Source organism: Falco punctatus (genome assembly GCF_963210335.1).
Source record: "Falco punctatus genome assembly, chromosome: 6".
NCBI classification, from domain to species: Eukaryota; Metazoa; Chordata; class Aves; order Falconiformes; family Falconidae; genus Falco; species Falco punctatus.
The window spans coordinates 24,016,169-24,042,927 of record NC_137585.1 but is presented as its reverse complement, the minus strand read 5'-3'; the positions used below and the strand labels follow the sequence as shown (position 1 = coordinate 24,042,927).

General features: G+C 37.7%; 1 protein-coding gene across 1 annotated transcript in view; it reads right to left on the bottom strand.

Moving 5' to 3' along the window:
• The window catches only part of DCP1B (decapping mRNA 1B), a 55,881-nt gene that overhangs the window by 2,189 nt on the left and 26,933 nt on the right, over window positions 1-26,759 (bottom strand). The window contains exons 4-8 of the mRNA XM_080391552.1: window positions 20,350-20,416; window positions 18,029-18,164; window positions 8,877-9,005; window positions 7,319-8,158; window positions 610-858 (exon numbers count right to left, since the gene is read on the bottom strand). Coding sequence (XP_080247678.1) covers window positions 610-858; window positions 7,319-8,158; window positions 8,877-9,005; window positions 18,029-18,164; window positions 20,350-20,416 — 1,421 coding nt within the window. The remainder of the gene's footprint in view (window positions 1-609; window positions 859-7,318; window positions 8,159-8,876; window positions 9,006-18,028; window positions 18,165-20,349; window positions 20,417-26,759) is intronic.

Below are 26,759 nucleotides of genomic sequence, written 5' to 3'. Positions count from 1 at the left end.
TATCATCCCAGAGCAGTAAACAATCATCTCATACATAATGTTAATGCTTTGTCACATTTAAACCTGAAAAACTGCAGCAAAAGGAATTTTGGCATTTTAACTAGAGAATTACATTGCATACACCAAACTAGTATATTTTTAGGTTATCTAACCCATATTTTAAAGTTGCTCACAGTTATTCTGCAATTTTAATTTCCTGTCTGAATTCCTCTTACTCCTAACATGTGTCTCTGAAATATTTGGCAGCCAGGATAATCACCCATTATTTAGCCTTAGCTAAAAATATAATAGATATCTCTCTGGCTTATAGGCCAACCTTATGAAGCTTTCAGTCATCTTTGTTCTTTTCCATCAAATTCATTATCCTTCCCGAACCCCAGAATCAGATGCATTAATCAAAATGCAGTCAAGCCAGTAGTGTGAGAGGCTATCACATCCCCAGTCTATCCCATAGTGCTCTGTTAACATGCAGCCGTAAGCAGCACAACCTCTAACGTGTATTTTTATTATTCATTTGGCCTCTAGACAGACAGATGCAACTGATTATAGGGTGCTTATATCAAAATGGGAACCAGGATTTTAGGCAAAGTAGAATTCTTAGTGCTTTACCTGGATCAGGTGCAGAAGTGTTTCCTGCAGCTGCATCTTTGTCATTGAGCTGCTGTTGACCGCAGATGGCTCAGGGGTTTGCAATGGCAGAAGAAGGCTAGCTGAGCTAGCAGCAGGTTCTTGGCTTGCTCCTGCTAACCGCCCACTTTCATTTGCTTTTGGTGGAGCCGGTGTAGACTGAGTGAACACCATTGGGGACATCAACAAGGTAGGAGTCACAGTGGCAGGAATGCGTTGAGGTGAGATTACCTGTTCATATAAAAATGAAGTCATCAATTAAACCTATCTACTTAAATCTATGGGAATAAAAATGATGAAGGCTGCAGAACAATTGATTGGCAACATGTACAGAGACTGCTGGAAATTCATACAGTTACGTGAAACTCCAGCTCAGGACCACCTACATAATCCAGATAAAAAGGTCTTCCACCCAAACTGAGATTGCAGCAACGGATTCAAGTCTGATTAAGTCAGATAGGCAAATGATCTTAGGACAAGAGCATTTTATTACAGAAATCAGACTACAATTACGTATCAGCAGTCTTAAAGAATGCAGCTGTTAAGTCTTCTACATGGGGACAGTAAGTCATTAAGTCTAATCTTTGAGAATATACTTACATGCAAATATCACTATTAAAGACAATCTTTATACCTAATACTAGAAAGTATTTTCCAATTATAACTTCCAAATTACTTTATAAATATATATGTGTATATATTTTTTACTTCTCATTTTCCTTAAGGAGAGGGGAAGGAAAAGATCTGAACAGCCACAGTGTGCTGGTGGCACCGTCAGCAACAGAACTGACTCCTAACCAACATGCAGCTGACAAAATCAAAAAGGCCCTCAAAGAGAAGGAAAACCTTGATGCTGCAGTAGTTCTGCAAGTTCTCTCAGTATCATATCCATGCCAACCTGCAAAGATGTGTCAAAAGAACTTTTACTTTTAAATTTCACAATGCATCTTAGAACTGCAAAACATGAAGGACTAGCAAATACCATCAGAAATAATATACAACATAATAGAAAGTTTATTCACTCAGTTTGCTGATATTAGAGCTCTGTCCAGGTAATTCTATTGATAAATCTTAATCCTTAATCAGCCATCTCCTCGCTATTCAAGTATCTGATTTTTTTTTTCAAACAACAGAACATTCAAAGGAATTGTTATGAGTCACCAAAGCTCCTCTCTTTTGGACTGGAGCATGATTTATTGCTGCTGTATGAAGGTGAAAGGCTACTAAATCCCATCACTCTGTGTTCTGGGTTACATTTCAGTTTTGAAGAAAAAAATAAATTAAGAATAAACCTCTAAGGTTTATCTCCTAGGTATGCAAACTGAAGTAGTTTAATGTTAAAGAACATTCATATTTTTTGTAGCTCGTCTCACTCCCAGTTATGATTGTTCTACCCAAGACATTTCTGAACAATGTTAGTTAGACTGCAATACAAAGAGAAAAAGAAAGAAACAAAGAGGACTGAGATCTCATGCTGTTTTATACAAAATTTAAGGAAGCAGAAAGACCAGGGGTCAGGAAAGACTCATAGATATTAGAAAGTATGCAATGTGCACCTAATGCAAAAACCTCCCAGTTCACTTTTTAGGTAAATATTGTTTCTCATATATAGAGTACTACTTGAAAACCAAACTCTTGACCTACAGCTTTTTCCCTGCCCCATGGCATGTAATCCTAACAGCAATCATCAGGTCTGTGTTAAAAGCTCATGAATGAGTTAAGGTATTCCTAACTCATTGCAGGTTTGCTTCAAACAGTAAGGTAGTGCATATGTTTGTGCACCTATGCTTGAAAAAACAATGTTCATTTTAGAAGAAAACCAATGTAAGTCCAAAGTGACATCCCTCTGTGGAACGAGACCTTCAGACTGTGTACAGATGTTCTCCTGTAAGTGAGAAGGTTGTTTTCCTGTCTGTGGAAGACTGACCAGCTCCACACACTTAGTACAATGCTTCTGCTCTATTCATCCATGCAGATGAAGTAACTCCTTCTCTACCTCAAGGAAAACTGGCAGGGTTAGCTTAAACGAGATGATTCTTCCTAATGTGATTTAAAAAATGCATATACAAACTGCTCTCCAAGAGCTGGAACCTCCAGCAAAGGGATGGTGGTGAGCAGCTGGAAGAGATAAACGGTCTCACTAATGTAGCTGAATCTATGACAGACTAGGTCAAAGACCTAGATGACACGTCCTTCAAAATCAAAAGACATTTCTCTCTAGAGTCCAAGGAAAATAAACAAAACCTGAGACAAACTGTGCTCCTAATAATATACAGTTACTACTGTCAAACATGTAGACATGTTGTGGTTTAAAAGACATACAAAAAATTACTTGTTTTCTCTGGACAGACACAGCTTTTTGGTAGGACTTGCCAAGCATATGGGAACTATATGGAACAAGCAATATTGCCATCTACTGGTGACACAGCTAATATATACAGGTTACTGCAAAATGAATGTGTCAGAAGAAGAGTAGAAAATATATGTATCATTTTTTTCAGTGCATAGCATTTGTTTCTGTAGGCAAAAATGAAAATGTATTTTTTGCTAACAGCTCATGCTCAAAGCTTCTGCCATTTAACAAACTTTTACATAAACAACATTTTTTAAAAAAAAACATACAGGCAGATTTCATTTTAGATTTAGCTCGATCACCTTCAGTCACTGGGACAACTAACACTCACCAGAAAATGGGATGCTGATCTTGGCATTACTAGTGCAATTCCTATAACACCATGCTTTTGCTGAAAGCACTAAAAATGCTCTGCAGGGACATTAATAGCCTTTGGGGAAATCTTTTAGCTTTGAGTAATTTCTCAGCAGACATAACAAGCCCTTCCAAAATTCTGTTAATCAACTTCTTTTCCACAGAATCTAATCTGAGTTGCTTGTTCATCCAGCCTGTACTGTACTACCTTCAGCTTTATCAGGTCAACACTTAAATCTCTGAGTCACTAATAACAGAGTAGGAGTCTACCGTCAGTGGTGCAGCAATGAAGAAAGAACACAAGGAAAAATGTGCAAAATAATTGTTGCAGCATATAGTATTCCTTCTCTGCAGCACAAATGCTCACCAAGATATCTGTTTGATATTCTGCGTGGCTGCTGGCAGCTAAAGAACGTGATAGCTGGCAAATTCACATAACACCATGAACTAAGGAATGCACTGGATCTTCTGTAATGCAAACTGGCAGCCATTCTTGCTTCCTACGCATGCAGAATCCCACATGCATCAAGTGCTCCTCTGGAACATCAGCACCCGGTGAGTGCTGTGGGCCTCTGTTTTTCATGGCATTACTCAAAACTGAGCACATTTAAACTAAGAATTGTTCAGGAACTTTAAAGACAGTTATATTAAAATAAAGCTGGCTACAATGCTAACATTACTTTATCTTTCAAGTTTAATTCAGCATTTTTAAATGTTGTTTAACTACAGAATCTTAAATTACTTTTCAAAACAAATTTAATGTACCTATCTGCATTCCTCTTGTGCATTTTTACAATCTCATGCAGAAACTGCAGTCAGGACAATTGAGAGGTAATGGTGTGATGCTCATACTAGGTACCATGCACATATGCAGAAGACGTAACACTATGTACAAAATACGTTATTGATGGAAAATGCTCCAAGAAATGAGAAAAATGGGAGGCAAGATACATGGCCTTCCAAAGAAAAGATAAATTTGTGTCAAGGTTATTGTAAGCACTTTTAAAACCATAATTCTGATTAACATAAACACTTAAGCATGCATGTATCTATAATCAGGGTAAGTCATGCCTAATACTAAGCATATGCTTAAAAGCCCACTGCAGATTAATGCTTTTTTATTGCACCTTAAGCACACGTTACTCACTGTCTGCATAAGGAATACTTCACAGAATAGGGCTGGCACCAGACCAGACTGAATGCTTCCGAGTATTATTCTTCAGCTTTTGCTTTTTTGATCCTCTCCGCCCCGCCCCCCCCCCCCCCCCCTTTTTTTTTTGTAACTGGTCTCTTCCTTTCCATGTGGGAGATCACAGTTCTTTTACACCATATGGAGATGCAGCAGAAGCCAATTTAAACTTGGACTTGTAATGTGTCAATTGTGGAAAAGATTGTTGCTTTCATTTTCTTAGTGCTGCTGATGGATTTAGGGTGTTCCTTTAATATGATCTTTTCAACAACGGACACTGTCCAGATACCTCTCTACTCCTGTCAGACTTTTTAGAATTTTCTTTCTCTCTATGCTGAATTGAAGATGCAGTATCAAAAGATAAATAATTATAAGAACAAACCTTTTGCTGCATATGTCAGAATCTGCTTTGATCAATTTTGCATGAGCATGTGCAAATATATTAGTGCCAATGCAATTTCACTCGAATGTCTGTCTGCAGGCACCGCAGATCTTAAAGCCTCTGGTCTACAGCAAGGATGGTATTATAAAAAGATCAACATCGGTTTTAAAAGTTGTTTCAAATTTTTATTTTCCCTCCCCCCCCCCCCCCTCTAAAGTAGGCATATTTCATGTGGCTAATTCATGGCATTCTACAGGAATACAGGCTTGATTATACATTTTCTGCCTCCCCCCGCCCCCCCCCCCCCCCCTTTTTTTTTCTTTTTTGGCAATCTGCTGCATGTGAAAAGAGGCCATTCCTTACAGACTGCAGAGCTTTAGGTCTCCTAAACAACAATTAGTCATACTTTTGTTATAATTGTTACTCTATGTATTAAACCTCATAAGCAATACTAAATGTGTCAGAAGAACTGCATCTAATACTGTTTTGATAGCAGCTGTGGCTGTGTCAGTCCCTGAAGCCGCTCCCAGGCAGTCTCAATCTACCTGGTCTGCTCATGGCCATGCAAAGTGAGACTCAGAGTCTCCTGCTTTTTTTTTTTTTTTTTTTTTTTTTTTTTCTTTTAAAGCAAACTTGCAGCAATAATCACAGTGAATGCAGCGAATGAGACTCATTACAGTGAAGATTCTTCTCTTCTCACCAGCTATTGTTCTGTTTGTACTCAAGCAGTAAAATTACTGAAATTGCATTATGTCAGACCTCAGTAATTCCCATTCCATATTGCAACTAATGCTGGCATAATTTTTTTCAGATAAACTCAGATACTAAGTCATTAGCCATATCAGCATCTATATGTATTTTTAATCTGAAAATATATCAGCATACTTGCCATTTTTTATTTATGGATGCTGACTTAACAATGTATAGCCTGGCCCCTGTCTCGTTTCACTTCCACCTTCAAAGTAGGAATGTTTTATGCCTCCACACTATCGGTACATGTACCAGTGAATCAGATAATTCCTTTCATTTATAACAGGCGAGTTCCATTCCCAGTGAAAACAGAAGTAAATTTTGTGACTCTGGATCCTCTTTTTATTCATTAGCACTCCACTGGAAAGTCAGAGCACCATCTGTAAGCAACTGATCCTGAATAATTTCAGTGACTAATCCCCCAAAAACTTTCACACACATTCAAAGTCATGCTGCTTTAATTAAAAGAGTAAAAATAATGATGGTTATTTGCTATATCAAATTAATCTTCTTGTGACCTCTCTCATGGAATTAGAAATCTTGACCTGTCACAGTTTTAGTCACAGATGTGGCCCTTAGTTGTTAAATGACTGTTTTGGCCTCTTCACATGTAGGATAACTTTTTAGAATAAGGAGGATTCTTGGAGCATGCTGAAGTATTCTGTAGTCTTTCATTCAGGTTTTTAAGAAGTTGCAAAAGAAAAGCAGCTTTTGAACTTTACAATAAAAAGCTAATGCTTTTTCATTTGGATAAATAACTTCTAGACTCCAGTACAAGGTCAGACTCCCATACAACACAAGTCTTGTGGACAGTCTGTCCATAACAAAGGATGTTAAAAGGGGCTTAGATGCATCCCAAACAAGACATTTAAAGACATTCAGATGTAGAAGATCCTACAGAAAATAAAGTTGTGAACAAAGACACTAGTTGTCCAGGATGGGGCATTTTGTAATTACATGTGAAGCTTTTCCAAAGAACAGAAAACAACAGTCACCAGAGACCCAGTCTCTGGTCTCTTGACATCTCCTGAATTTTATAAGGTACAGTCTGACTTTTAGGGTTATCATCATCAGAATTAAGGGGTTTGGGTTTTTTTTGGCACAAGTCCTTTTTTCAGAATAATACATAGCAAACAAAAAAATAGCTAATGAATAGCTAGAAGTAGTAGCTATGGTACAAGATAGTTAATTCACTGATACACAAATACTTTAAAAAACTGCTGTTTGAAAATAAGCGACCTTTTAAGAACCTTCAACAACTGGCATACAAAGGGATGCATACCTGCACAAAGAAAGCTACAACTAGTTTTGTGAGAAAAATTATTAAACCCAACATATTACACTCTGTAACCAGCAATTATACCCAACAGCCTGAGACCAAGCAACTGAAAACTACATGACTTTTCACCAAGACTGCAGTATTTGTGGTCATTACTGATGTGCAAGTGATACAGTCTTCAGCATTTACAGTATCACAGCTTGGTAAATTAGAACTTACTTGATGTTGTTAAATCACCACCTGCAGAATGAATGATGTGCAACATGTAGTAAGAGAGTAACAAGAATATACTGGACAAAATTAAACACAGTAACCTTACAAAACACCAAGTTCAAAAGATTGCTATATTTTTATTTATTTTAAATGTTGCGGTTTCCCATTTACCTGAAAGAGAGCGCTCTGTTTTTCTGTACCTGGTGCCTTTTCTATCCAGGAATCCAATGGTTTCAGCGGACTGGTATTCTGAGTAACAACCGGAAACTTAGCTGCCAAGGTTGGTCTGCTGGATACATGTAACTGTTGTTCTTGTTGCACTATGTGGAGTTTTTTCAGTAACTCTTGAGGTGAAATCACCCCAGAATTGGCTGCTTGATTGCCCAAGAGAGAAAGTGGCTGTCTAGGAAGTTTGGATTGTTCTTTACCAAGTGTCTGAGAGTCTAAAGTCTGGCTTGGTAGGGAACCATTGAAATATACCAAAGGTGGCTGGCTCATATTATTTACTGTTGCTGCTGGTGCTCCAACAGCAGCAGGAGTCCTGCTGAACACTGAAGCTGTCGAGTTCACAGATCCTGTTGTGCTGGGGTCCATTTTAGTCACTGACCCTGACTGACTCTGTAACTTCTGTAATAAGCTCTGAGCGCCAGCAGTATCCTGAACTACATGAGATGTTGCAATACCATGAGAAGTCACAGGTTGGAAGAGTCCAGTGAAAGTCTCACCCACAGGGTGGATATTGCCATTTTCACAGAGTCGGTTCTCAGGAAACTCAGCAAGTGGATGAAGGTCTGTCCCACGCACCATAAGCTTCTGAATGGCGGGGCAAAGTTGTTTCTCGGCAGAGGGTGAATGCCTGCTGGGTTCTTCATAGGACAGGGAACGTACCACACCCTGCCTAACAGGAAGATTCTCTTGATGCTGCTTATTAAGTGGTTCTGAGACATCCGGCTTTTCTTGTTTTCCAAACAGTGCTGTCAAAGACAAGTGCTGTGGTTCAGGATCCACGTTCTGTGAGGAGACAAAAGAAAAAAGTAAACGTAGCTTCCTCACGCATAAGTTACATTAAGTGGCGACAATATTAAGCCAGCAGTATCCAAAGAAAAGCTGAGAAAACTGCTATGCTCTTTTCTCCCAAGAGGATTTTTAATAGTTTTGTCACATAGGAAGGGCAAGAAGAGAGTTCTCAAGCTGCTAATGTGGGAACAGTGAATCTGAAACACTTTAAATACCAAGAAAAAGCATCTTCCCTTTCAGTCATCAGTACAATGTTAGTAAGAGAAATCTCCCCACATATGAAGTAGGGCCACTTATTGTGCATCTCCCTGTCACAGCTGAATTCAGCTTTTAGGATTTTGCAGTGTGATTTAGCTTGAAAATATATCAAGAGACATTTCTTTATTTAGATTAACTCAATTCACCTTAAAAAAGGGACACAAAAACTGTGGTGCAGTAATTGACTAGACCAGCTTGCAACCAAAGCAACATCTGAAATTTGAGAGAGAAGTATTTCTTTGTTGCATCAGGATAGTAGGCCTGTAATTTAAATGCTCCCACATCATATGGTGGGGGTTGTGGAGCTTTTTATACAACAGATTAGTTTTGCATTTAAAATCATTCCTTACAGTGGTTCCACCACCAATTCTTGCACTGACCTTCCGACTCAAATATTCCTACACAGTTACTCAATCACAGCAGCACTAGTCAGAAAACACACAAAACATTTTACCTTGCTTTGCTGAGATACTCGTTGATGCTGATTTTCACTAGGCTTCACTGGAATTGGTTTGATTAGGTTGGGGTTGTTATAGATTGCTGAGGAGCTGGTTATTTGTTTTGGCTCTGAGCAGGTCTTGCACTGCAACAGAAAATAAATATTTTTTAGTAAGTGTAACAGTATCTTTTCCCTTAGTTCTCCACTATAGTAAAATACAGGCATAGCCAGGTATTCAACAACCAAAAATACTACCTCGAGCACTGATTATGAAATACTATGCTGCTGTCAGAACTGTAACAACTGCAACGTAATTTTCTAAAACGACAAAGCACATGTCCACTTGATTTCAAGATTTCCCAAGTATGAGGCTTCCCTCTAATTTAAATCCCAGTTTTCTATCTTCTGCTTTTCCCACACTTAAAAACCCATAAAATCATTTTTAAAAAGCACCTTATAAACCAAGCCACAGACGTGCTTTTCCTGCATCAGTAGGCAGCTAGAAGTAGTTTAGATACATGAAGGATTAATGTGCCCATAAAGAACATTTTAAATGCTTTTTGTTAAAAATTGCAATTATAACTCACTCTCTTACATAAATATTCCACATTGTAGGAATGTGGAGGATGCATATACCCGCACAGAAAAATAATTAAAGATTTAATCAATTTGTAGAATCAGTATGTTTTCTTATTAAATATGACAGGATTAATAACAGTATTTATAAATAAAATGGGCAGAGACAGATGACTAGAAGTGATCAGGGACATGAAATGACTGATATATGAAGAGAGAAGGGCATGACTTAATTCAGAAAAAACACAGAAAATGCAGCACAAAAGAGAAATAATGAATGGAATACGAAAATGTGAATAAGATGGTCTTATTTACATTGTACAAAACCCAAGAATACAGTTAATGAAACTAAAAAAGTATTGGGTATACAAGGAATACAAAGGAAACAGTATATTGGAAGTCATTGTTGCTCGATACAATTGAAACCAAGAAACTGGGAAGAATTTTTAAAGAATTATCTAACAAAAAGTTAATCCTATCTAACAAGAATATTCATAGTTAATTACCTGAATTTGATGGGCTCTATGTTTTATGCTGCAGGACTAATGGCTGGGTAGGGAATGATCAGTTTGGGTTTCTCATTCTTTCCTCCAAAGAGCCCAGTCTCGTGTAATACGGGGGACAGAACTCTGGACCGAACAGACTGCCATATGGACACACAGCAAGAGCCAACTGCTGTGCAATTATGACAATGTCTGTGTCCTTTCCAGAACCTTCTGAGATAAACTCCTTAGGATGAAAATGTGTTAGGTGAGAAAATAACCCCCACTCTCAAATATACAAAACTGATCATTTAATCAATTTCTGGCACCCACCACAACAGTGAACAAAGACACATTGGTTCCAGGGCTGATCAGTAAAACACAACTTGAATTCTCAAAGGGATTCAAGGGACTCTAGGAGGTACTCAGTGCCGCCTTTGCAACACTGGTCCTCATGAATCCCGGGCCCTTGAGGCTGGTGGGACAGTCTGGAGTGATGAAGACTTACCCTTGGTAGGGGAGGATCAGGTTAGGGAGCATGTAAGCAAAGTGGACGTACAAATCCATGGGACCAGACTGGATGCACTCATAAGAGCAGAGAGAGTTGCTTCTGTCACTGTGAAACCACTATTTTTAAAGGTAATGGCAACTGCGGGAGGTTCCCAAGGACTGGAAGAAAACAAATGTCAGTACCAGTACCACCTTCAAGAAGGGCAAGAAAGAGGATTTAGGGAACTTCAGGCCTGTTTGCCTCAACTTGACAACTGGGAGAGTGATGAAACAAATGGCTTTCTAATGGACACCATTTCTAGACATATTAAGGATATGAAAGTGATTGGGAGTAGCCAGCATGAATTTATAACAGGGAGACCTTGCTTGCTCAACCCCGTAGCTTTTTACAGTTAGATGACTGGCTCAGTGTATGATGGAAAAGCAGTGGATATTGTTTACCTTGACTTTTGCAGAGCTTTTGACACTGCCTCCCATAACACTGTCAAAGACAAACCGATGAAATGCAGACTAGGTAAGTGGACAGTGAGGTGGACAGAAAACCGTCTGATCTGCTGGACTCAGTATATTGTTGGCGTGAAGTCCAACTGGAAGCCAGTCACTAGTGGTGTACCCCTGGGCTTGACATTGAGGTCAATACTGTTTAACATCTTCATTAATGACCTGAATGATGGGACAGAGCAGGCTTGCAGACAATATAAAACAAGAATGTGTAGTTAATAGACTAGATGGTTCTGCTGCCGCAGAGACCCTGACAGGCTGGAGAAACCAGCTGACAGGAACATGAAGTTCAGCAAAGGGAAACTGAGGAAGAATAACCCCTTGCAGTACAGGCCGACCAACTGCTGCTGACCAACTGAAGAACAGCTTTGCAGAAACAGACCTGGGTGGACAAGAAGCTGAATACGAATCAGCAACATGCCCCTGCGGCAAAAGAAGGCTAACAGCATCCTGGGTTACATTGCCTGGCAGAGCATTGCCAGCTGATCAAGGGAGGTGATCCTTCACTTCTACTGAGCACTGGTGAGACCACTGGTTAGACACTTCTACTGAGCACTGCAGTGCTAGGTCCAGTTCTGGGCAACTGTCATGGCTTAACTGCAGCTGGCAACTAAGCACCACAGAGCTGCCGCTCGCTCCCCATGCATCAGGATGGGGGAAAGAATGAGAAAAGTGAGAAAACTCATGGGTTGAGATAAAGGTAGTTCAATAAGTAAAGCAAACCCCACACACACACAAGCAAAGCAAAATGAGGAATTCATTCACCACTTCCCATGGGCAGGCAGCTGTTTGGCCATCGCCAGGAAAGCAGGGATCCATCACGTGTAATGGTTACTTGGGAAGACAGATGCAGTAACTCTGAATGTGTCCCCCTTCCTTCTTCTTCCCCCAGCTTTATATACTGAGCATGACATTCTATGGTATGGAATGTCCCTTGGGCTAGTTCAGGTTAGCTGTCCTGGCTGTGTCCCCTCCCAATTTCTTGTGCCCCTCCAGTTTTTTTGCTGGCAGGGCCTGAGAAACTGAAACCTCCTTGACTTAATGTTAACATCACTTAGCAACAACTGAAAACATCAGTATGTTATCAACATTGTTCTCATACTAAATCCAAAACACAGCACTGTACCAGCTACTAAAAAGAAAATTAACCCTAACTCAGCCAAAACCAGGACAGCTTCCCAGCACAAGAAAGATGCAAACACACATGAGTGATTTCATTGGAATTCTATGAAGCTGATTTAAGCACCTGTCAAGCAAGGAGAGGCTTAAGTCTCCAGAAGAGAAGGCTCAGGGTATAATATCAACATGTATAAATACCCGATAGGAAGAAGTAAACAAGACTGAGCCAGACTCTTCTCAGTGGTGTCCAGTGAAGACAAGGCAAAAGGCAAAAACCAGAATATACAAAATCTTGCTTAAAATTAAGAAAAAAACTTTTTTACTTTAAGGATGTTTGAATGCTGGAACTGGTAGCCCAGAGAGCTGTGGAGTCTCCATCCATGGAGATATTTAAAATCTCACTTAACATGGGCCCTGAGCAACCCACTTTAGCTGATACTGCTGTAAACAGGGAGGCTGGACTAGATTATCTCCAGAGGTCTCAAAGATTTTGTGAGTCTCTGCTGAAAAAACATCTTGTGGGTGTTCGGACAGTCAAGGACTCCTGCAATGAATTTCTGAAGACATGATCCTGCTAAGTACAAGTGCAGTTCCACTCATGTACCTGGCTTTCTTCTATTGTATGACAATTTTTGTTTCAAATGTGCTCTTAGAAATAACTTTAAAGTATGCACAGACAATCATGCCATAAAGTGGTTAGCTATTCAGTTTGAAGAACTTTGCCTCTTCTTTCCTGCTATACCCCTACTGCATAATGTGAGAAACTTCCTCAAGCACTAGACTGGAAAAAAACATGAAGAACAAAGTACTGACTTTGCCAGTAATGCAGAGCTTCACAGCAAAACTGAATTTCAGTTAAATATAAAACCATGTAGCAAGTGCCTCATGGCTAATCTGAGTGGGCTGCATTCAACATGTAAATATATTTAAACTGTATTTAACTCAGCTACACTTTTTGCCCTCTCGGGGCAAAGGGGGAGAAATAAAAATCAAAGAAATAATTTTACTAAAATGTGGTATCTCGTTCATCCAGAGCCTTGCTACCCATCTCACAGCACAGTGCAAGGCTGATGACTAAAGATGTCCTAAAATTCAGATAAAGAACTAATTCCACAGACTATTCACCGTAAGCACAACAGTTTTCTTTTAAAGCTAGTTTAAAATCCCTTTTCTGTGATTCAAAGTCTGATTAATGGAAGCACTCAACAGAAACTGAAGTTTCAGTTTTGCCAAGCAATTATTATTTAAAATAGTTATGAATGGAATGCTATAAAAAATCGTAACAGAAAGAAGTAATACTAGGCAACCCACAACACTAAAATATCTATTAAAGCTTTTACACTACGGAAAAGTTCCCTTTGCATTTATTAACTCAGAGTTAAATTTATCAATGCACTGCTCAAAAAATTGTTTTCTTAGGTTCTTCCAAGCTTACACACTGTTTAACGTTGAATTTGAATAACATACTTTTTTGTTGTTCTCTACAAGCTTTATTTTCTCATAATTTCCAGGCAGTTCATATGGATTCTCAACAATGTCCTAGTATGGAGCCTTCTGCAACTTCATCAATTTTAAGCTTTAAATACACCAGGGCAAATGACAGAATTATTCTTAATCACTTTGTCACTGAGTTTCTGACTGGTGACTTATGTTGTCCCTCATTCACTTAAGGACAGCTAAGCATCTAACCTAATTAATTACCAGATTATTTTTTTTCCATAGTCCAAGTAAGTGCTTCCTGTAGCCCCTATCTGATCTATACTAAAACAAATAAAGATAATTTTCTTTTTTAGATTGGACAGATCCTACATGATACTACACATACCAAAACCACACCATTATGTGTGAAATTAAATGGCTTTTTTCTCCCGAACTGTTTTCTTTCTAATGATGCTGACTTTTCTTCAATATACCTCTTTCTTGTTGCTATTTTTCAGCATAGCTTTTTTTGGCCAAAAAACATATAAGCCTATATTTAAACTTTTTTCTTTAACATGATGGATAGCATGCTCTTTGCATATTTCACAGTTAAGTCCTGCAGAATTTGAGTAATACCATTATTTCCCCAGGGTATTTTTATAGGCTGAACTCGTCAGAAACCATGAGTACCTTAGATGCCACTGTCATACTCTGCATGATCACAGAACTAAGCTTATAAAAATGAGGTGAGAAGCAGTACAGTCTAATGGAGTTATCACTACATGAGTGTTTTTCAGACCAAACTCCTCAGCAAAATGAACAGCAGCATACACAAAGGCCTATTAGAGAATGCCATTGACCTGTCTCGGTATCATCCCCATGATTTGATAACATAGCTAGTAGGCTGGTATCAAATACAAAGAAGAATGTCGAAGAGTAAAAAATCTTGTGATGATTTCAAAGGGATCTGTAACTACTGGAGCTCAGAATATAAGGTCATTTTGGCAGATGGGTAGCATGGCCTTGCTGATGAGTAAGTTAGCAGCACCAGAATGACATTTTAAGCAATTGTCAGGTGGACAGGTAAAGAAGATATCAGATGCCATCATCAAGAAATAGCATCAAGCAACATGAAAGAAATGTCACCATGCTCTTGAGTGATAGAACCAGAAGAATAGTCATCAGCTAAAACACTTGACGATTACTACATCTTGCTTCACAGGTCTGTCCTTTAGTCATGTGTCTTGTTCAAAGCAATGCTCCTACAAAAGATTAGTAAGAAATCAAAAGGTTCTAAGATCAAGTCAAAGAAAGGCTAAGCAACACTGGGAAAAAAATAGACATAAGTGATCAATGTCAATCAAAAGGAACAAGATCATCACTGAGGATGTTTTAGGCAAGTCTGGTATAGTCAGAGACATCTGAGGCAAACAACTGCTCTGTGTTGTCAGATTTCACAGTCTACCTGTCCAATACCAAGCTTAAGCTGAACTCGACATCGTCAAAGGAAACACAATGACAAGCACAAATAACAAATGGACAAGCACAGTACCTCAGTATTGCAGTTCTCCTGAAGCAAATACCATGTCACATCCCAATCTCATGTTCTGTAGCAAAAACCTGACTTTGAAACATGTGAGCTGCAGAGACCTGCCAAGTTCAAGGAGATGCTAGAAGGAAAGAAGGGTCATCCAAGACCTGATAGAACTTAGAAGGGCTTTGCAGATAGATGTCTATACTGAAAGTGATGAAAAGGACTTTGAAGTTGTCAGAGCTCGAGTGCAAAGCTAAAAGCCCTGGAAACTGGGAATTTCTACCTAGCCTATGTAAAGCAGCCACACGATGACATTAATGAACCATCACATGAAGGCGTACAAGGTGCTCAGCAGAAGAAAGGAACTAAGGAGGACGAGAACTGTCTCAAAGAAGAGCAGCACCAGCAAGGATTTCCAGTCAGAGCCCTGCTTAAGTGAGACACACAGAACCAATTCAGACTTTTTAAGAACAGTAGCGTAGGCTCTGCATCATCCAGGCTGAGTATGGCACAATGCCCTCAGGGAAGCTAGGCCTTCTGGATCCTACTATCAAGTCTTTCACACAGCTAAATGAAAAGCACCTGAAAACTTAGAAACTATATTCCTGTTTGGGCAGAACAGTGCCATTGGAACAGTTTGCTGAAAGGCAGTGAAGAAGTAGTCAAAGTACAGAAACAGAAGTCCAGAGACCATTCTTGCTTACTGACAGAAATGATGTTCTTATCAAATGGTTGTGTGTCCTTAGTAATGAAGAAGGAAGCTTCAGTTATTCTGGGCACATCAACCAGACAAAGGACATCCACCTAATCTGAACTTAAATAGATCAAAGATGGTGTGGTTAGATTTAATGGGTAGATGTTGTAGAACTGTGCAGCACAGACCTAAATCCAGAGCTTGTCTTTAGTATAAGACATGGACAATGGTTGAAGAGAAACATGTTTTATCATGCTTTGTTCTGTACCCTAGCAGCTCTTCAACTGTTTATCTCCTTAGCTATCATTATGAAGCCAGCTAATACCACCTCTTCTTACCAGAAATCAAGAAAAGGCAAGTGCGTACGTAGTAAATTTTCCAAAAAATACGTTAATGTTTTAGCAACTCAAAGCTCCATTAAAAAAAAAAGGGGGTGGAGGGGTGGGCCTTTGTATTTTATTTTACATGTAACCTCTCAAAGTGTAAATTAATTAGGGAATAAGATATACCCTTACAAGTTAGTTACACTCTAAAAAATAAATCTCATCATAGGACTTAAAAAAATTGACCAAAATTTACTCAGATGCTTTGAAAATTGATGTTCTTATCCTACAGCTCCAAATACTTTAAACTCCAAACACTCCTTTTTCTCCAAAACCACACAGAATTCAAAAAGGAGAACACCATATTTCATAACTGATTTCAGATGCTGACATCAGCATTATAAGTTGTATGACATACTCTGGCAAGAAAGTAGATATCATAAAGCAGGCAAAAAGCATGACCGCTCTGAAACATTGACATTAACATACGAAAAAAAAAAAAGGTCATTGCCTTTATTTATCACACCCTTCTTAATTTTACACTTCTAATGAAACAAGAAAAAGCTTTTACAGTTCTTAAGAGGTCAGATACTCCTAGCACTCATCTCCCAAATGAAGAGGAATTTTGCATGTTACTTCCTTAGTGATCCCTTAAATGCAGAAAGATTAAAGATTAAGTAAGAAGAAAATTTGCAAAAGATCTTAATTGCAGGGGGAAAATTAAAAAAAACACCAACCTATTATTTAAACAACAGATCTAGAATTTCCTCTCATTTGTCTTGATTTTCTGTGTGCTATTCTGTGCTAATGTAGAAATGGAAGGTAAATTTTGTTAGATCTATTACCTCCTTCTCACAGAATCTGAAGACAGCCTAATCTCCAGTTTTCCTTTTTACAGTATTTTTAAGGTTATTTGATGCAAACTGCTTAAATATTTCATAATATCTCAAATCACACTCCTTTATGCCAAGACCAGATACTGATTCAGTATTAAAACATAGAAAAGATACCAGGTTTTGAAGGTGTTTGCCCACTATAACACATTAAATTCCTATTACAGAAAATATGAAGATCCTAAGATTCAAAAAAAGCTATACCACAACAAAAAGTGCTACATTTCACCATAATTCAAATAGTTTGCTACTACCTCTCTGAGGATCTTATTAGTAGCCACATTTCAGAAAAATAACTTTTTCTTTCTTAAATTGCTTATGTTAAGATATATATGTTTCTAGACTCAGACCACTTATGAGCTTTGCTATTGCATGACAACACATACAAAATACAGGGAACAGCAGTAGGAACCTGCAGGCTCTGTAATAATTTGCAGCATATATATGAATAGTTAAAATTATTAGATTTTTATTCCCCAAAGTAAAATGTTTTTGATTGCTCAATAACAGAGAATGTTATTAGTCCATTAGTTACTTGTTTATTTAGAAGCCTCAGAAGACCAAAACAGCACATGGACTGAAATCATGCTACATTTCAACCTTTTCATTTCCTGCCATTAGTGTTTGAAAGTAGCTAACAACCACAATTAAAAGCAGTAACTTCACTGCTAAAGGTCTTCTCTGAAGGAAGTTACTTCTACAACCACAGAAACTATTAGCAGGTTTGAATACTTCACCCAGACAGAAGACACAACTTCCAGCGGCTACTCAATAAGCACAAGAGCTTCACAGGTCAAAATGCAAGCCAATTTATACTTATTCTTACCTGCTAGCATTCAATAAATAATCAACCATATACATATTCTCCTTTCAGAAGATTTCATTGACAGCATTAATTTCTTTTGAATCTTAACCAAATTCTGACAAAACTTTTCTACCAGCCACTTCTACACAGAATGACAGCACCCTGTCCAAAATCAGTTTCACTTTGAGTAAAACTATTTAAAAACAAACTAAACCGAAACCTTTTATGTTTTAAAATGTAAAGTGTGAGCAAGTTGGTATCATAGTATCACCAAAAAGAAATGTCCTCTTTTTATAGACAGCAAGTCTCACCTTGGTATACTCATCTTTGGCCTTGGTAAGCATCCGTAAGATATCCACTTCTTTGTTATTAGCAGAATTCATTATCATTGGGGACAGTCCTGTTCCCGTGCCCTGCTGTGCTTTGAATTGTTCCTGCTGAGTTAGGCTAAAAGTTGGAGGTGAGAGGAGAATATACAAGACAAAAAACAGATATAAAAAGTTTAACCACAACTACATTACAGTAATTAATAAAAATCGAAATATTTTCATTTCCCCCATCTACATTAAAACATGTGTAAAAAAATCTCTATGAAAAGATCTATATTAAAACAAAATTTGACCAGGCATGAGATTCATTTTCTCCAATCTTGAATACACTAGGCCACAGACTAAAATTTCCATAACTCAGTCACAATTTCTATACCCAGAAGGGAAGGAGCAGGGAATTTACAGTGTTATTCAGTTCTGCTGGTGGTAGAGGATGGCAAACATACACAAATCAGTCATTAACTACTAGCAAATGACCAATTTCCTGCCCCAGCTGTTTTATTATTATTGTAGAATGCTGAGAATTAAAACATGCAGCCAATTGGCTGAACGACAGGGTGTTTTTTATCTATATGAAACACTGCTATTATAAACCACTACACGTGGTTTACGATTGCATGAATCCTCTGAAAACTAGTTTTTATTGTAGTAAATTACTAGTCTGAGAGTACCTAATCACCACCGACTGAAACTTGAGCTAGTTAACTAAAATCAGCTGTCAAAAACCTGCGTTTCTTGGGGTCCATTGCTTATTTCTGTAAATTCATCCCCATCAATTATTTCTTGGGTCACAACTGACTCATTGTAGAGCTGTAGGATATACAGCAAAACCAACGAAAATGCCTAAACAAATCCCCACTACTGTCACAGTCTGTGTTTCACAATGTTTTGTCACTGCAAAATGAAAACCAGCAGGTATTACTTTAGAAAGAGATACTGAGGAAACATGATTACCCTCCCATCCAGTATTTTATAACAAATCCTATCTGGAACATAGTAGTAGAAGAGTTAAAGCACTTTGCTATGGACTGAGCTGTGCGAGGATAAGCCTTGTTTGGGCTTGTACTGCAGGGCACATAAATGGGCTTTTGGGCATTCTGTAACTTTGGCAATCAAAACTGATGTCACTTCCTCAGCATGCTTCTGGCTACAGAAGCTGTTCAGACTGGGACAGATGACCTGAAAAGGAGAGATTCACAGGTCTGACAGTGCCTTTGTATTGTGCTCTGTTAGTACCTAATGTGGTCATCTTGACTGTATCCACCTCCCATGGCTTTTCTTGGGATGACAAAGACCTGGCTCTACATCATACTTCCTCCTGTCCCTTAAAAGAATTGTGACACAATGACATGTCCAACCCTATATACCACAGGCAACTGGTATAGCCAATCTCTGCCTGTTCCAATCCAGCCCCTTTACTATCCTCTACATTATAGCTCTGAAAACTTTAGATTGCACATGTTGATAAAACCCGTAAGACTTCAGCTCCTTCCTCCTCCAAACAAACAGGAAAACCTGCACAATATAGTCATAAGAAACGAATCACTGCAAACAAGCCCATCATTAGGCCAGTCAGAGGGCAGAGCAGAAGAATGAGCCCTGTCCATCCCGGACACAAAAAGAAAGTACTGACAGTGAAAAAACTATCCATGATTAGATTAAAATACAGCTGAAAATACAGTTCTGCTTGAAATTCTAATCTCTGATTTGATTGCAAAATTAAAGACTGTATAGCAAATCTAAAATAATATTATGTATGTAAAAGTAATGATTTCAAAGCTAATTAAAGTCTTGCTTTATATTGCAAAACCAAAGTGAATTTTGTACATTTTGCCAAGAAATGAGGAACAGGAATTCAGCCATGATGTAGAAACAGGATATAAACCACAGAAACTGTGTTATTAAAGTATGCCTTCATGATAGCTCACACTTACATTGACATAAGGAAAAAAAGGTTAACAGCAACATTACAAAAGAAAACCTCCCTAAACTGAAAAATATACTAAACCCCCAAAGAACACAATTCTTCAAAACAGATCTCTGAGTCATCAGGAAATAAACCAAATGAACTGTTACACACTGATGTAGCTGGACAGCTGCACAGCATATTATGTAAAAGTATATTGCAATACAGTGACTTCTGATTATACGAAGTGCAGGTGTGACAACTTTACTTGCAGCAAACTCTATAAATGCAGGTTTAAAGTAGAAAGGTATGACCATCCTAGTAATGTAATGTGCATGTATGTACAGAAATACATACATAAAAAAAGCACAAAAAGTCTCGTTTACCCATCACTTACTTTTTCATGAGCTCTGCAATTCTTTGGCATTCTTCCTTATCATAAAACCAAATCCCATATATGGACACTGTAAATGCACATCAAACACAAACTATGAGCATCTTCTCAAACAGCAATTCTACCTGGTAGATATTAAAGTGACCTGTAAAGGAATTTTAAAATTTATTTCTTCTTATGTTTTCCCTATCTATAAACATAGGAATGACAACTCAGATCCGCCAAAATAAAAAAGATCAAAGCCATATTTCTAAGGATGTAAATTACAAGCTCTTGAACCTTCAGTAAAGGCAGAGGTATTTGATTCTTTTCTTTAGAATACTAAACTAGAGGGTTTTCTCTTTAAAACCTTGTCCTCTGTCATATTTTTCAGTTGTTATATCATATTCATTAGACTCCAGTGGCTAGCATACTATGGGTAGTGTGACATGCATTATGTAAGCAAGCAAGATCTGTTTAGTTTTCAACAACATTCAGGTCTATCTTAAATATCATCAAAGTTGTCAGAGTAGTATGAATGCACCTCTGCCTCCCTGCAGATTTCCTATAATGTTCCCCATTATTTTCACTGCCAAAGAAGTAACTATCCATAGCCAACCACAGGGTATCTAGGTTCAGACCTCCACTAAAGCAAGCACCTGGAGCTTTGCCCAGCAACAAGAGATTTAAATTTACTAGTAGTTCAAGATTCTCAGACATATACAGCACTAATGAAACCATCACGATGGCAACAGCTGTACTGGAACTGTAGTTAGTGTAGGTTCCACAATCATCATAAACAGGGAGCTTTTTCCACTCACAACCATGTTATTATATAGCCCAGGTAAGACAGCCTGGGAATAAATCTACAGCCTCAACACAATCTGTCTACATTTGTCAGGGTAACTATCCTAGTTTTAACCTCGAGCACAAATCTGCTATGAGAAGAGGAAGGGAGAAGCACTTAAAGGCTTAACATGGATCTTTCCCTCTCTATCACCACAACCTTGTGCAACATCCACATTCGTTTTACATGACACTAGCAAACAGGTAGTCCCTGTGTTTCTTCCCCCTTCCCTGTCCTACCACACTGCAGGCAAGAGTTTTCTCTTAATCTTCCTAAGAAATGGCAACTCCTAACATGTCTTCAGACATGTCTTCAGGGGCTAGATTTTACTTGAAAGGCACATAACTGGATTAAATACCTGTTTAAAAGCAATCACAACACTGACCCTGATCATGTTATATTTCCTTCTATCAGCAGAATCCAAAAGCAATCACTTCTTCAATTCCACAGAACCAAAACCATGGCATATGAAGTATAAATTGGCTTTGTTAATGTTTGGAAAGGAAAAAAAATGTACAGCTGTTTGTAAGGCACAAGTGTAATACTTATCTCCATTCCTCCTCAATTTTTCAGCCATGTGTTGTCTTCTCCATAGCAAAAATGGTTCAACTGTCTAATACATTATACTGGTGAAAGGCTTAAAAAACCCCATAAACCAACAGCCATATTGTAGACAAACAATAAATAACTTTTACAAGATGTACAGGACTTTTTATGATTAACTTTTTAAAACTGTGATGATGATTTCTATTATTCACCTAAAAAAAACCAAGTAACACAGTACGTGCCAGTGGTTCTACAAAAGTGTAACATAAGAGCTGGTCTGAACTGCACAAAAAATCTGTTTTGTAACATAGTTATTAAAATATGCATTTAAAAGAGACATTAATATTCTAAAACATTCCCATAAGCATCCAATAATAAACTGCAAACCTGTAGAAAAGTGTGTGTATGATTCACAAGGTTCCAAAACACTGACCTATTATGCAAAACTACACATCCTTCTGACAAAAACACCTTTGAAAACGTGTTGTCCATGCTACAAGTTACCCTAGTGTAATAATACAGCAAGCAGACCAAAACCTCCAGACAAGTCAAATTTGTTTTAATCAAGTTTCTTCTTTGTTGTAATAGAATCTCCAGTGCAGTACAGTACTGATGAAACTTGGGCCATCTGCTCCATCTTCTCAATTATTTTTTTTTGTCTGCCACAGCTGGTGGCATCACCGATAGGTAAGGGAGGTTGAACAGCTTCACCTTTTGGCTGATTGATCAAACATGTTGTAGACTACTCATGAATATCTAATAAATTTGAAAGCTGAAAGTCCCACAGAAATACTGCAGTGCTTCTGGCCATTAGAAGTTGAAAGAGTGGAATCAAGAACAGAAGCAAGCTAGCTTACCTCAACTCAGTGAAAAACATAAACTATCTGACTACCAGTACAAAAGACCATTTCAGATTTTACAGAACTACAACTAATATGTTCAAATATAAGTGAAACAAATGCACAGCCATTTCAGATCACAGAATAAGGACACTAATTATTGCCTGTCCCACCATACCAAACCACCACTCAACAATACATCTCATCTTAACTGAAGCTTTAAGTCAGGATATTGCAGATCCAGAGACCTTTAGTGTAGATGTTACCTGAGCTTCAAATCGACTCATCCACATTTACTTTCACACCTCAGTTAAATGGTACTTTCAACCTAGATTAGGAAGCACCGCTGAAAGCAAGCTAAGACCAAAACTCAACATCTTCAGAGCTTACAGTTCTCCCATTCAGCAGTGAATTCATTCAGAAGTGGACAGTCCCCCTCTTCTTCCTTCCACACTTCTTCCATCTGTCCAGAACACATGAACACTTCAGAAATACACTAAGAAATAATGACACAGCCACTCTGGTTTTTGCAGGACAACATATCCCAAGCTTTTTCATGCATGGGAGAACAATGGACCAGTGAGAAGGCAGTAATTTGGTGGAAATCTGAGATACCAGGTATCAAAGTACACTAATGTATGTTTTCAGATTGATTGCTCATCATGCGGAGTAACCATTGCATAAATCCATACCACCACAGTATATTCTGCTATAACCTACATTTAAGGAACAAAACTGTAAATAATAGTAGTAAAAATGTGTATTAATGGCCATCTTTCTTGATTAATGACAAATACAAAATGGCAAACCATTTTTTTTAATGTGTATGACAACACACAAAACGCCAGGACCAGCAAAAGAACCTGACACAATTACAAACTTTAACTGTCAAGCTAGGAAGCTGGCACACTCTCCATTAATAAAAACTAAATACACATACAATACAAATTTCACTACAAGCTTTCTTCCAGCATGAAAACACTGAAAATCTTACCAGGATTAAATCTAAACAGATTACTTTAATCCGTCTTCCATCTCTATCAGACTGTTAGATAAAAAGGAAATCCTGACCTAAGTATCATCTGTAGAGTAGTAATTTCACTAAAATGTTCATGTTAAAAATGAATCATTTAAACAGTGGAGACACAACTGAATCCCTAAACAGCAGAGGCACAAAGCAAATTCTTCTACTGCCACACAAAAGAGGAAAAATTAAGTCACTTTTAGGCCCAGCTTGAGCTATAAAGTTAACCAAGAACAGATTATTGAAAAAAAAACAGAAAAAGAAAAAACAAATTGAAGTCAAGTATCTTCTGCTAACCAGCTGAGCCACTTACATGAAAAGCAGCTAACAAAAGCCCCAAAAGGAGAGCTACTTTTATACTGACAAGATAGTACACATCTGTTCATCCCTTTCAAAAGTTCCAAAGTAATTTACTAAAACAAATTAGATTTTGTAATGAATTGATCACATTAAAGAAAAAAAAAAGAAGGCACCAAAGTTATGATGTTGTTAACAAGATTACGCAAAACTAGAAAGATGTAATACAGCTATCAAATCAACAAGATACAATTAATATTGAACAGGAATAAAATAAATAATGTGGTTGAAATTATTAAATATTAAGGGATATCAGTCTTTAGAATTTTTAGAATTTGAAAAAGGTAGGCTATTCATAAATCAAAACTGAAAAATTTTAACAAAATCTGCGGTGCTCCTTTAATATAGCTCAGAGATTGAATTTCATAAAGTATACTATTTAAGCTTTAAATCATGACTTCAGAGACTATTCTACAGCTTCTGCTTTACCAATTTCATTTTTTTGGCTATGGATATCTCCTGTCCTCACAACACTAGAGCACTCGATACTATTTATAAGCAAAAGCTGACAGATGTTATCTACCAGAATTACAGATGACAATTTCTAACCTCTCAAAATCCAAAATGTATTTATTTATTATTATGATGAAGAATATCTTATTTTCATATTTATTTTTTTATTAATTTTCATAATTATGCTAAGTATCCTATTAAAAAGGAAGAAATTTCTCTTAGATTATTTATTTTACTCTTCATTTGTCTAGCTTCAACTTCCAGCTATTAGGTTTCTGTCTTCTGGATAGATGTTTCCATTTATCAGAATTTTGGGTTCAGTGTACCTGCAATACATTATTTTTAAGCTATTGCTCCACAGACTGCATACAGTATTTAAGCCTGGTAAAAATAAAAAAATATTCTTCAACTTCCATGGTTTTTTCTTGATATCATGCTTCTTAAGGTACTTTATTCCCCACCTATGGCCTAGACTTTTGCTCCTGAATATGTAAATCCACACTTGGCTACATTAAAAAGCAGTTTCTCTATGTGCATCTTACAAGGTAGCCAGACACCTTTATGCTGGTCATCACTTCTCTTGGCTGTCTACCATTCATGTAATATTTGACTCTTCAGCACACTATCAATACCTGCATTTCATTTTCTAATACTTTCTAGAATATTGCGGTCTCCACTTTGCAGGACCTAGTGAAAAAAGAACCAAAGTAGGTTATATCCACACTAACAATTTTGAATCGATGAGTTCTTGACTTAAAACATGAATTAAAGTATGCCATGTTAATTTTGTGCTCGAACCCTTTGTCCATGACACCGAATTTACAAGATACAAACATATGATGTTCCTTCCACTGTGCTCAGGCTCAAGTAGTGGTGAAGGAGACTTGCCTGTTGAAGCTCTACATCCTGCTCTGCAGCATAAAGCAAGAGAGGACTGCAACAAAGGAAAGAACACACAAAAGCAGCTGCACACTATCTTGGAAAGCTGAATTCCATCTCTGACGCTGCCCCAGAGAGATTATGCAATGATATGTTAAGCTGTGAAATGTCATCTTAAGTGGCTGTCATTGACTGTGTACTTTTCATTTGCCAGTGTTTGATTCAAGGTCTTAGGCCTGGGTGTAAGATTTGAGTGCATGACCTCCAAAACCACCCGTTACTTTTAATCACAAAGTCTCTAAGAAGTGTTTTTGAACATATGAATGATAAATACATTGGAAAAATTAGGCCCAAGTAATTAAAGCCAGACACCCTGCATCTACTTGATCTCTGTAATTGTAACTACTCTGCCCTAGGATCCCAATTTGTAAAATGGGAAGAATAATACTTCTAATTTGAGCAAGATACAACAGTTGAGCTTATTCACAAGTTGTCAGCTATTATACTGATCAGTATCACTGAAAACAACAAGAAAAAAGCAATATTGCAAAAGATTATGATCACATAATTTAAAATTCCATAAGTGAAAAAAAAAGGGTGCACAAGCAGCCGTAATTTTGGTATTTGCTAGTTTGGAGCCTGAAAGTTCTTTCAAACACAACTGATGATCAGACACGGAGAGTAAAAAAGCTGTTTTTCAGCTTGACCAGTCAAACTCAAGTGAGGAGGGAACTGTTCAAGCAACTTTCTTAAATAAAAAAAACCAAACCACCCCAAAATAACAAGAAAATATACAACACCCCACAATGAAATGCAAGAGCCTCTCAACCCCCCTTTCCCCAAAAGCAGATGGTTTTAGAGTGGGCAATGCTGATTGGCAACACTACCAAAGTCAAGAATAAGTACGTCACCACCATCTGTTTAATCGTGCCTGGAATTATGTCTTAAAAATCAACACAAGAAACATTTTTTGTTAATGGGATGAACCCTGAAATATCCTTGCCATCTTCTACCAATCATGAAAGCTGGGTGAACAATTTGCAGAATTCCAGATAGAGCCAGCAAATATTTCACGAGGCAAAAAAAGGGACAACTCTGAGATGGTGGATTGTTTATTAAATCATGTCTGTTGCTCTACTGTGATAGCCTGACTTCAGGCAGATTTTTAACCACAATTTATCAGAAATTCTTTATGAAAGAAACATCAACTCTGTAGCAGACATAAACAAGATCAGCTCACTGGAATGCCCCTTAAATAGCCTCATAGCTAAAGTTATGTTAGTACTGTAGGAAATTTTAAAGCCCATTGATCCATTTATTTCCACAAAGTTCAGCAGATGTAAGAGGCCATCAGCAGGTTCTTTACTTTTCGGTAACAAGCCCAAAAGCAAACTGAATTTGCCAGATTTCCCTTAAAATTGCATTCTGTTGATGCTACAAGAAATTTTTAGTCACAACACAGGAATAGCATCTATGTTATGATCCATCT